The sequence below is a fragment of the Triticum dicoccoides genome, chromosome 7A (genome assembly GCF_002162155.2).
Source record: "Triticum dicoccoides isolate Atlit2015 ecotype Zavitan chromosome 7A, WEW_v2.0, whole genome shotgun sequence".
NCBI classification, from domain to species: Eukaryota; Viridiplantae; Streptophyta; class Magnoliopsida; order Poales; family Poaceae; genus Triticum; species Triticum dicoccoides.
Window position 1 is genome coordinate 742653755 of NC_041392.1, and position 12895 is coordinate 742666649.

The 12895-nt window shown below is 49.4% G+C and overlaps 1 protein-coding gene and 1 pseudogene across 1 annotated transcript; one reads left to right on the forward strand and one right to left on the reverse strand.

Moving 5' to 3' along the window:
* The first annotated feature begins 5668 nt into the window (after positions 1-5668).
* LOC119331794 lies at positions 5669-7184 on the forward strand. Its single transcript, XM_037604967.1, has 4 exons — positions 5669-5788; positions 5875-5977; positions 6339-6552; positions 6729-7184. The coding sequence occupies exons 1-4, from the start codon at positions 5672-5674 to the stop codon at positions 6787-6789; spliced, it is 495 nt and encodes a 164-aa protein (XP_037460864.1). The 5' UTR covers positions 5669-5671; the 3' UTR covers positions 6790-7184.
* A 796-nt stretch (positions 7185-7980) lies between these two features.
* LOC119334166 overlaps positions 7981-12895 on the reverse strand; it is a 138353-nt pseudogene continuing 133438 nt past the window's right edge.

Below are 12895 nucleotides of genomic sequence, written 5' to 3' on the forward strand. Positions count from 1 at the left end.
ACGTCCTACTACGGGGGCTGCTCGATCTCTCCCATCCTCCCTAGATCCGATCAGATACGATCCGATCAATGGGGTGCATCCCCTCGCGCGCGGCGTCTCGGTCCGCCGCACCAACATCCACGCCGGCGCCCGCGTCCGCGTCCAAGCCCAGCCCATGGACCGCTCTACCGCCGGAGCTGCTCCTAGAGGTCTCCGGCCGCCTGCAGCACGCCACCGACTTCGTCCGCTTCCACGCCGTCTGCAGGCCCTGGCGCGACGCGGCCGCGCTGCTCTCCCGCCCCACCTGCCTGCCGTGGGTTCTCACGTCGTGCGACCACCAGATGCTACACTCCATCGTCGACTTCCATCACCCCATCAAGGCAGCGCACGACCATGACCCGCACGACGACGGCGACATCGCCCTCACGGAGCCACCAGGGGCGCCAACCAACAGCAGAAACTGGGTGGCCAGCCCGGATGGCATGGCTACCTGGCTCTTTGTTGCGAGTCCCCAGCCGAGACTCATCGACATTCTTACCGGGGCCGTGAAGCCCTTACCTCCCTTACCAGACGATGAAAGCATGTTCATGGGGAATTTGCGCGGCGTCGTCTACCCAGATGGTACTGTTTTTCTCTACAACTTTATTAACAGCTTCCCCTCACACTCCTTTACGGCGGCTATGCTGTGCCCGGGCAGTGCGACATGGACGGTCATGACAAAGAGGCTGAAATTGTTTGCACAACCCTATGCCATGTATCATGATAGCAAGGTCCTAGTGTTCGATGGAGATTCTATGTGGTAAGGGCTTCACGGCCCCTTCATGATGACGAAGGACTTCGAAGGCAACACCAGTGATGTTAACGGCGACGATCTCGAGTCGAGGTGGGTTCTAGGCGAGGACATAAGTTATCTTCATGAAAGCAGCTACATCTTGGAGTCACACGGTGAGTTGTTGTTGGCATCTGTCATGGTGAAACGGTCTTTGAGTGGTTACGGTTGCAGCAATCCGGCGCGCATGCTGCGGGTGACATTGCGCACGATGCGGAAAGAACCAGCCAGTGGCAAGATACAATGGGTGGAGATAGATGGTCGGAACCTAGGAGACCACGCCTTGTTCCTTGGATCCCCCGCTAGCCTCCTGATGAAGCTGGACGAATGTGGCGGGTGTGCCTACTTCGTCTTTTGGGGCGGCGTGTTTAGGTACAGCTTTGTTGATGGCGAAGCCAAGGCCGTGAAGTGGTTGCGTCCTGATTGTCGTGCTGATGAAGCATGTGTGTGGCTTTGCCCCAGCCTATCAGTTACTCCCATCAAGGAAATTAAAGAAAGGCTTGAGGCTCGGAACAACATGAAAAGGGAATAATTTCGTAAGTCTGATTTAGTTTGTTTTGAATGTTGCTTTAGTTCACAACCATATATTTGTAAACAATTCTTAGTTTTGCTTGAAGGACTGGAAAGCTTATTCTTTATGGAGTGTAAATCAATAATTGCACATTTGAGAACAATTACATAACCATTCCATAACTTTGTAATTTACTCGCAAACATGTGCATATAATGCCGCTTTATTTAATACAATAATAAACTACGTCTCCACCAGAATAAGCCTGATTTATAACTCCCCTTCCAAATTCATTTTATAACTCCTCTTCCAAATTCATTTTTGTTTAGTTGTGGACCACAATTTCAATTAAGGCATTCAGAGCTTTATTAATTTTAGAAAACAGTTACATTGTTCTTTTATCAACGACGGTAATAAAAAGCTAAGGTACTAGCATCCCACATACAATCAATACGATTTGTAAAACTCTGCGTAGCCAGGGTATGCACTACACAATTAGCTTCCCTTGGTCTTCGAATGCGATCTTTGCAACTCCATACGAAAGTAATATGCTGGCGTACAAAATAGCCGTTGAGGATGTTCATGAGTGACCTCTAGCGAGCAATGTATCAATGGATAGCAAGTTGTTAGACTGAAGGATGAACTTGTTGAACCCATAAATTTGCACTAGACTTGGTCCCTCTGGGAGGATGTAAGCTCTTCCATGAATGTGTCTGTAGCTACCTTGGATGATGCTGCCATAAACTTCCGTCAGCTGTCGCGCATGACAGCAACCATGCTTCCCTTTGCCTGGTCATCATTGTATGCAACATCGGCGCTAATTTTCAGATCCCTTCCGGCGCACAGGACCATTCCACACGCCCCTTTGCTCCTCAGACTTTCTAGGCTCTCCGGTAATTGGTTGCCAGAACACCTATCCACAATGCACTGCCGTTAGCCGGTTGTATATCCTCACCTTATCCATAGGACCATTCCACACGTCCCTTTGCTCCACATACTTTCTAGGCTCTCCGATAATGGGTAATGCACTGCAGTTAGCCGGTTGTATGTCCTCACCGTATGATCCGTATCCACAAGACCATTCCACACGCCCCTTTGCTCCTCATATTCAACAAGCAAGCGAGCGAGTCCTTGGATGATCAAAAGCACTTTTTTTAGAACACTAGTCCAAACGGGCATGGCACGACAAGGCATGTCGAGGCCCGTACATAAGCGGGCCTGCACCCGTGCTTTGCCTCGCGCCCTCGGCACGACATATGAGCTAAACAGGGCCGGTTCGTGTGCTTTTCCGCCTTTTGGGCTGTTTGGGTCATCCAGGGCTCAAATTCTAAAAAAAAGAGATGGACCTTAGATTCTGTAAAGAAAAATGGACCGTGCCGGGACGGCACGCCGGCGTCGCCCTAGCAAGGCCATATGCATGCCACGGGCCAGGCATGGCCAATTTTGCAGTGTGCCAGGCCAGCACCAATACAGGCCGAGCTGCTGTACTGTCTCGCAAAGAACAGGCCCGTTGGCCTGCTATATGATGGTTACACTGTCTCCTTTACTTCCTTCTTCTGTCCCTCTTATCGCTCTTACACAATCCGAAGCAATGACCGTTGGGCCTCGCTGGATATCTTGTAACAAACACAATCCCTCGTCCATCACTAGAGTATAGTTGCTGCTGCGCTCTTAGTTTCATCACTAGATATAGCACCGTCTATTGCGAAAGTGTGGCTCTCATCCCGAGCTCATGTGAGCTTGCTTCAACAGAAAAAAAAAATCTAAACATTTGTCAATGTTCGACAAAGAATTCGGATCTTTTTTAATTTCTTCTATTGTTTTGATTTTACTGCTCACATATGCTCAGGATCAGAACAGCCTTTTTTTTGAGTAAAAGATCAGAACAGCCGCGTCCCGTCTGTTGGTCTTTTTTACTTTTTTTTTGTTTTTTTTTGAGAAAACGACTCAATCAAGTTTCCCTCTGAACACAATCCAAACTGGCCTTTGGGTCTCTCCTAACCGGCGAACCCTATTTGACGGTCGCGTGCGTCCATCTGCTCCGCTTCCGCTGAAGCGCACGAGCGAGCAGTGCAAACGGGCCGGCCCATTTCGTGCATTGAAGCAGGGGCAGGCAAACGGTTTTGGGAATCTTCTAGAGGGTTCCCTGGACCGATTTTTTTCATGTTTTTTCTTTTACTGGTTTTCTGTTTTTCTTGTTTTCTTCTATTTCTGTTTTCTATTTATTTTATTTTTCTTTCCTTTTCTTTTATGTTTTTTCGTTTTTATTTTCATTCTATGTTTTAAGAAATGTTCGAAATTCCAATTTTTGTTCATGATTTCAAAACTTGTCCACAATAGTAAAAAAGGTTTTTATAAAAAAATCACAATTGTTCAGCGTATATTACAAAAATGTACAATGTATATATAAAAATTGTTCAACATATATCACAAAAATGTTCAATTTCTATTTCAATATTGTTCAGCTTATATCACAAAAGTGTTCAATGCGTAGTTAAAAAATATTCAGTGTATATTTACAAAAAATATTTTATGTATATTTAACAAAATATTCCGCGTATATCACAAAAATATTCAATGTGTATTTCAAAATTGTTCAGCATGTATCCAAAAATGTTCTTTGTCTATTTAAAAATTGAACATTGTATATTTACAAAAATGTTCAATGGTTGATTTTTTTTTAATTTTTTCTGGATCTGTCACGGCATTGAGTTTAAATAAAATTGCGCGATCAACTAACTAGAAATGCTTAGTAGCTCAACTGGTGAAGAACGGTTACTCGTGGTTGCCAGGTTTCCAGTTTGATTCCTCGGTATGGCATTTTTTGTTCTTTTATATTTAAGTAGCCTCTCCCTACAACGCATCGAATGGGCCGGCCCATTCAGTTCGCGCCTGCGCGAAAGCTCGTCCTTTTGACGCTAACGAGCGTCAGCTAGGGACTCCCCTCCTAACCACGAGAGCTCCTATGTGACGCTCTCTGCGTCAAGCAGTCGAGCGATCGCATAGGGGCTCGAGAGACTGGGCCGGCCCATCTCTCTCGCGAACAGTAGCTCACGCTGGAATTAAAAAAAGCTGCGTTGCCAGGAATCAAACACAAGACCTACTGCTTACGAGCAACGATTCGAACCAGTTCGGATACCTAGCTTTCTTGGTCAAAGAACATTGCAAAACCTTAAGAAAACTCATGTCTCTCGCGAACAGTAGCTCACGCTGGAATAAAAAAAGATGCGTTGCCATGAATCGAACACTAGACCTGCTGCTTCATTCGAACCAGTTGAGCTAGCTAACGCCGATCCGAACATTTTACAAAAATTCGAGCACAAAACATTTTTTTCAAAAACAAAACGTGAATGTTTTATCAAACGTGAACATTATTTTTTTCATAAATTTTGAGAAAACTCAAACATTTTTTGACATACAAACAAATTTTGGAGACGTGAACATATTTTTAGAATGGAAACATTTTTTAAAGTAGCCAAAAAACTGAACATGAACAATTTTTCAAATTTCAAAACAAAATTTGGAAACACAAAAAACTTTTGCAGGCGAACATTTTCTGAAATTCCAGATTTTTTTTGAAGAAACGGACATTTTTAAAATTTTGCAAACAATTTTCAAAACTCCGAACAAAACTTGTAAATAAGAAAAAAAGTGGAACTTGCGAAATTTTTTGTAACAGGAACATTTTTCAAACTCCCAAACAAATTTATGGAATCTACGAACATTTTTCAATCTGTGAACAAAAATTTGAAAACATGAACATTTTATAAATTTGGGAACAAATTTGGAAAGCTGGAACACCTTTTGAAATTCCTATACACTTTTTGAATGCAAACAAAATTTTAAAACATGGATAATTTTGAGAAATAGGAATATTTATTGAAACTCACGAACAAAAAATGAAATCCGAATATTTTTCTTAAGTTTGCTAACATATTTTGCAAAGTTGTGAAATTTTGAAAAAAAAAAGGAAGAAGAGAAACAGAAACTAAAAAAAGAAAAGAAACAGAAAATAAAAAACAATAGAAAGCCGAAAAGAACCAGAAAAAAACGATACAAAAAAACCCGGTTCAGGGAACCTTCTAGAAGGTTCCCAAAACCGGTTGGACGCACTATGTATAAGTGGGCCGGCCCATGTCGGTCGCTCGCGGCACTCCTCTGTGCGATCCCTCGACAATTCGCCGCAGAGAGCGGCGAATAGGATTTTCCCCTAACCACTGTAACCTGGCGTCTCCATGGGCTTCGTAGTCTCGTGACCGACTCAATCAAGTTGGGCCTGTTAGCCCACCAAAGCCCACGAACACCCAAGCAATTCTTGCTCCATATCGTCTCCTTCCCCTCTTCCTCCCCCTCATGGCGCCTCCCGCCGCCGGCGACACCCCACCTCCTCCTCCTCCTCTGGCCGCAGAGAGCAGCGCCAGCACCGAGGAGGAGTCGCGGTGGCTGGCGGCCCTCTCCGAGCCCGAGCTCGTCAGTGACGCCGCCCTTCTCGTCGCTCTTAATCTCTCGCCCTTAGTACGACAGGTTTTAATGGTGCCGTGGTGGTGGTGGTGCAGGATTTGCTCATCAGCCTCAAGTTGCTGGCCGTGAAGCGGGCCGAGACGGCCGGCCGCCCCCACCTCGCCGACGCGTTCGATCTGCGCACCCTGCGGGCCCTCGGTACTGCCTGCTTCTATCGCCCCGCCGCACCTCCCTCTCCTCCCCTCCCCGCAACAGCAACAAAAATCGGAGAAAAAATTGTGCTGATTGTGTGCTGGTAGAAGGCGCAATTTTTGTTGGCTGGTTGCCATGTCGTCATAGGGCATTCAGCCGTTTCTGTTATTCACAATACTCTGAATTTTGTGTGCCAAAGAGACAGATGTTGAGCACAACTATGAATTCAGTGCATACGACATCTTTTTTCCTGATTCAGAGTTGCAGTATATAATGCTCTTCACACAATGCAGCTTAATCAAATGTTTGTGCAATCAATCTCTTTGCTGAGCAACAACATGCTCATGCTTGTGCTCTGCTTTCCCAGGTGTTGTTTTGCTGGAAGATTTCAAGCACCGGCTAAGAGAAGAAACCTCCCTTGATGCAACCGTTCTTGATAGACTTGCGCTATCAAGGGATCCTGTTACGGATGTTGGTGTCGGTTGTAGCAGCAGTGATTCCGAGGTGTTCAGGCGGCGCAGCAAAGATCAGCCAATAAAGCCAAGCGGTGTCAAGAGGAAACGAAAGCAGACGCATGATGGGTAAGTAATTTGAGTATCTGATCAGTTTGGCTGAAGAAGTTTGGTTAATTTAGCTCATACATATTGATTATACCCAGTTACATCTTGTGCTGAAACTTGCTCTATGTTTTTCGAAATTTGCTTCTCTTTTCGAAGCTCCTTACGATGCAGTTATGGTGTGTTTGTGTATGATGCAGGCGTCATGGAGAGGCTGTCAAAAAGAACAAGAAAAGAAGAAAAACGAGCGGGAGGAGATAGCGGCGATCATAAATCGACTGCGACAATTTTCCTAGAGTTAGCGATGTAGTGCAAGCACCACCGGATGTCGTTGAGCAAGATGATCAGAGGCTTGGTGCTGCTGCTCTTGTAATTTTGCTCTACCTGTTGTAGTCTACCTTTCCATCTTTTCTTCGTCTGGAGCAACAAGAGGCGAAGAACTCGACTGGCAGATATATAGACGCCCCTTATGTTGGCCAAAGTTTAATTTTTGATGAATGGATGTAACCAAGCTCACTGATGAAAGGAGTTATAATTGTCATCCTGCATCATGTGCAAGCCTCCTTATTTGCACCAAGTACACCTTAATTTTTGGCTGTTCTGGGTGTCAGTTGCTCACTTTGATTTTTGGGATAATTCCTGGGAGCTCATAGATGAACTGATGATTTGTCCAAAGTATAACAGTTTTGGCTGACAATTCTATACTTGTAAAGGTACTGGCCTTTATACAACCAAGCTCTCTAGTGAAAGAAATCACTATTGTTAACCTGCATCATGTGCAATCCGTCTTCTTTGCACCAAATTCATTGCTCATCTAATTTTCAGGCATTCATTCCTGGAACTCATAGCTAGCAACATGTTGTTGTTTGATATGGATGTCCCAAGTTCCCAACGCACAACAGTTGTGGCTGACAATGTGTATGTACAGTTACCAAGTGCAGTTTACTGAATAGTATGAAGTTAATTGTTGTGCCTTCAGTTCGAGACTGCAACTCATGGCATGATGAATTTTCTACTATCAGGTAGGGCAAATCAAGCCCATCAATTAGGCAGAAAGAGAGTTTAAATAAAAGGCAATTAATGAATCACCTACGTGGATTAACTGCTGAGTTAATGAATCATGAGTTCGATTGCCCATCATCAAACCAAACCATGATAGCAAAACAAGGATTGCACTTCCTATCTTGTTCTTGTGCTTCAGCGCACGTCTAAGGCACAAGTTAAAAAGAGATTGCACTTTCTTATCATCAGACCAAACCACGATACCGAAACAAAGGATTGCTCATCCTACGCTTGCCAAATAACAGTGTCACAGATTCAGTTGCTAGTCCATTGCCTCACAGGCCACAACTAATTCAAATGGCTTTCTTTCTAACCCTCCTTTTTGGGCAAGAAGTGTCTATAAAATTAATCCATGCAGTTACTGACGGCGTTGATGAATATGTGCGCACGTCACAGCGAAGAAGCCGTTGTTGGGGGAGTCATGCCCAGCGCCCTGAGGATGAATGCGTAGGTGAAGGCGTCTTCTCGCAACTTCTCAAACCTGCAAGTTAAAGCAACAACAGTTAGGCTGGAAATTTGTTCCTTTCTGGCACTAACTGCATGGCACGTCAAAAAAAGAAGAAATCAAGCGCAAAGAAGTAACGTCTCCTTTGCTATTTATTTACCTCCCCGACTTGGAGAAGTGCCCGGCGCCAAGCTCGCACTTGAGCAGCAGGAGGTTGTCGTCTGTCTTTGAGCTCCCTCAGCTTCGCCACAAATTTAGCAGGCTCCGAGTACATCATGCGAGGATCTGTTTGTCATGGAGTAGTTAGCTGTGAGTATAATCTGGTGTTAACAGCTAACGGTAGCCAACAGAAACTCAGTGTTGAGTATATATGATCTATGTATACTATGTATTGGGCCTGCCTCCTAGTCCCTGTATAGTTGACGTCCGTGACCCACCTTTGTACTCATATATACGTGCCTATGCACAAAAAACAATACATCATGCAATTTACATATTCTACATGGTATCAGTTTCCGGAACCCTAGCTTTCCGCCACTGCGCGTCTTCTCCGTGCCGCCGCTGCCGCCATCCAGCCGCCGCCGTCTGCGCGCCTCCCGCCCCGGCCGCCGCCTTCCGCCGCCGCCGCCGCGCGTCTCCTCCGCGCCGCCGCCGCCGCCGATGCCGCCACCCAGCCGTGGCCGCCGCTCGCGCGCCCTCTGCGCCGGCCGCCGGCTAGCCCTGCCCGATCCCTACCCGCCTGCGCTCTCGCCCACCAGCTGTTGCTCCCGCTCGAGCGCACGCACGCCGGATCGCCATCACACGCGCCCGCTCGATCACGTGTTGGAGTTCCGCCGAGTTGTGTGACGATCGACGACTAGCTAGTACATGATACGTGCATGTTTCTACGTGCCTAAAGAATCGATCCAGGAGCATAGCTAGCTAGCTTGCTTCACGTCAAAAGATAAATCCATCCAGCTTCATGTCCGCGAGCGCCTCACCAGCCGCCGTTGCACCCGAAGCCGCTGCTGCCAACGGGGCCATGTCGTCTGTCACGTCTTTCGCGTCCGGCTGTTAGCCGTCGCCTTTGCCACGATGTTGTCTTCTGACGCGGCTCTACCGCTCGCGTCCTACGGCGCGGCCCCGCCGCCACCAGCGCACTCTGGCCAATCCCGCTACAGGCCCTTTGGCGCAGCTCCGCCGCCTGCGTCCTACAGCGTGGCCCCGCCACCGTCGTCGCCCCGTCGCCGGCGCCATCTCACCACGTTCCCACGTACAGATATCCTACGTACGGGACATACGGGGCTCCACCGCGTACGAGTCTATCGGGTACTGGTGGGGGTCGTCAGCGGGTCAGCACTCGCCCGTTGGGCAGCAGCCATGGACTGGTGTCGTTTCTGCACTGACGCTTCCCGTGCCCGCCCGCGCATCATGCGTACTTTGCGGCTCCGCAGCTGTATGGAGAGTACCCACTGCCGCATCTGAGCAGCGGCTACGGTTTTCCCGTGGCGTCTCCGTCCTCCTTGCCGGCCCTGCCGCCGGTGCCCTGGGACACCGCGCTACATGCCGCTCCTACGCCGAACAACTACACTGGCGATGCTGCTTGGTACATGGACACTGGTGCTACGGCTCACATGTTTGCTTATTCTGATAACCTTGCCGCTTTCACTCCCGTCTCCACCGACCGTCGCATCATTGTCGGCGATGGTTCCACACTTCCTATCACATATGTTGGGCACATTTCTTTTCCTTCTACTTCCACACCTTTATTCTTGTCTAACATACTTGTGTCTCCTGATCTTATTAAGAACCTTGTTTCTGTTAAATGTTTCATTCGTGAAAATCCTGTTACTGTTGAATTTGACGGCATTGGTTTTTGTGTCAAGGACGCTCGAACCAGGATGGTACTCCACCGCTGTGACAGCCCCGACGAGCCTTATCCGGTGCATCCGTCTTCTTCCACCACCGCTGCACCGGTGGCTCTCTCCGTTGGCATCGATCTCTGGCACGCTCGCTTGGGTCATCCCAACCCCGTCACTCTTCGTCATATTCTTAAGAGTTTCAGTTTCAGTTCCACTAAGATTGAGGATCACACTTGTCATGCCTGTCGAGTCGGCAAACATGTTCGTCTGCCGTTTAATAATTCCACCACCATTGCTTCTTTTCCTTTTCAATTGATTCATAGCGATGTGTGGACCTCTCCCGTTCCTAGTAATTCGGACTATTATATTATCTAGTCATTCTTGATGATTATTCTCATTACGTGTGGACTTTTCCTTTGCGCAGAAAGTCAGATGCACTCTCCACCTTGACGGCTTTTTACTCCTATGCCCGCACACAGTTTGGGCGTCCCATCCTTGCGTTTCAGACGGACAAATGGAAAAGAGTTCGACAACCTCGCCTTCCGCACCTTTTGTCGCATCATGGCACAGCTTTCCGCCTCACATGCCCGTACACTTCCCAGCAGAACGGTCGAGCCGAACGCGTCCTTCGCACTCTGAACGACTGCGTTCGCACGCTCCTGTTTCATGCTAACGTGTCGCCTCGCTTCTGGCCGGACGCGCTTGCTACTGCATCCCTTCTCCTTAACATTCGACCCTGCCGACCACGGTGGAATTTTGCACCTCATCACCTTCTGTTCGGTACGCCACCCTTTTATGATGGTTTGCGTATATTCGGGTGCCTTTGCTATCCTAGCATTACCGACTCCGCTCCTCACAAGCTCGCACCTCGTTCTGTCGCTTGCATCTTCATCGGCTACCCCTCTACCTCCAAGGGATATCGATGCTACGATCCCGTCTCCCACCGTGTGTTCACTTCCCGACACGTTTACTTTGATGAGCATGTGTTTCCGTTTCACCAGGTACCCCCGGCTGTTCCTCCCGCCACCGGTGACGCGGGCTCCTCGACGCCTCCCACAGGGCTCTCACGCGCCTCTCTTGGCCCACCCCCTGGGTTTGAGGCGCGCCCCCCGGCGATGGCGCCCGCGGCCCCTACGCCCCCCTCAGCACCCGCGGCGTCCCTGGCGCCCCCAGCGCACGCGGCCCCCTCGACGCCTGTGGCCGGTCCGGTCACCTGTGCCCGTACGGGCGTTTTTCGCCCAAGCTCGCGCTACGCCTCGGATGACTACGTCCATGCGGCCTCCACCTCTGAGCTGTCGCCTTTGCCGTCCTCCGTTCGAGCCGCTCTTCGTGACCCGCTCTGGATGGCTGCGATGCAAGAGGATTTTGACGCCCTACTGCGCAACCGGACGTGGCAGCTTGTTCCCCGTCCCCGGCACGCCAACGTGATTACCGGGAAGTGGGTCTTTAAACACAAGCTCCGTCCTGATGGTACCCTTGATCGCTATAAAGCGCGATGGGTCGTTCGTGGCTTCCGACAGCGTGTTGGCATCGACTTCACCGACACCTTCGCTCCGGTCGTCAAGCCCGGTACGATACGCACGGTTCTCCACCTTGCGGTCTCCCGTGCTTGGCCGGTGCACCAGATGGACGTCTCCAACGCCTTCCTCTATGGTCACCTCAAGGAGCAGGTCTTCTGCCAGCAGCCCACCAGGTTTGTTGACCCGGCACTTCCCGACCACGTGTGTCTGCTTTCGCGGTCCTTGTACGGACTCAAGCAGGCTCCGCGCGCTTGGTACCAGCGCATCGCGACGTTTCTTCACCAGCTTGGGTTCCGCTCTACCCGCTCGGACGCCTCGCTCTTCGTCTATCATCAGGGCTCTGACACGGCCTACTTGCTGCTCTATGTCGACGACATCATCCTGACGGCATGTACGGCTGGTCTCCTTAGTCAGCTCACGGCTCGTCTTCGCGCTGAGTTCGCCATCAAGGACTTGGGCCCTTTGCACTACTTCCTCGGTGTCAAGGTGGTGCGCCGTCCGGATGGCTTCTTCCTTCATCAGCGGAAGTACGCTCATGAACTCCTGGAGCGAGCCGGCATGCTTAACTGCAAGCCCGCCGCTACGCCTGTTGATACGAAGGCCAAACTTTCTGCCACGGATGATTCTCCTGCTACGGATGCTGCTTTCTATCGTTCTATTGTTGGTGCTCTCCAGTACCTCACTCTGACTCGACCAGAGATCCAGTATGCCGTGCAACAGGTGTGTCTTCATATGCATGCTCCTCGAGACGTTCACTGGGCTGCCGTCAAGCGGGTTCTCTGCTATATCTGTGGCACTGTTCAAGATATCTTCCGATATGCCGATAAATCGGCTGATTTATCACTTACCACTGTCAGACCGATAAGATAAATCGGCCGATAAATCACCCGATATGGCGATAAATCGGCCGATATGCCGATAAACTGGCCGATTTACCCCTTATCATGGGTCGACCGATAAGTTCCCAATAAGCGATATCCCCAACATTGATCTGTGGCACTATGGACCTTGGCATCACGGTTCACGCCTCCGCCGACACCGCCCTCACCGCCTACTCCGATGCAGACTGGGCGGGCTGCCCTGACACTCGTCGCTCCACTTCGGGGTATTGTGTCTACCTTGGACCCTCACTTATCTCGTGGTCGTCCAAGCGGCAGCCTAGGGTCTCTCGTTCCAGTGCTGAGGCTGAGTATCATGCGGTGGCCAACGCCGTCGCCGAGTGTTCGTGGCTTCGCCAGCTGCTTCAGGAGCTCTCTTGCCCTGTTGACCGTGCCACGGTGGTCTACTGCAACAACGTTTCGGCGGTCTACCTCTCCGCTAACCCGGTGCATCATCGACGGACCAAGCATATTGAGTTGGATATTCATTTTGTTCGGGAACAGGCGGCCCTTGGCCATATTCGTGTTTACACGTCCCTACTTCCCAACAACTTGCCGATATCATGACCAAGGGCCTGCCTACGGCGTCATTTGAGGAGTTCCGGTCCAGTCTTTGCGTCA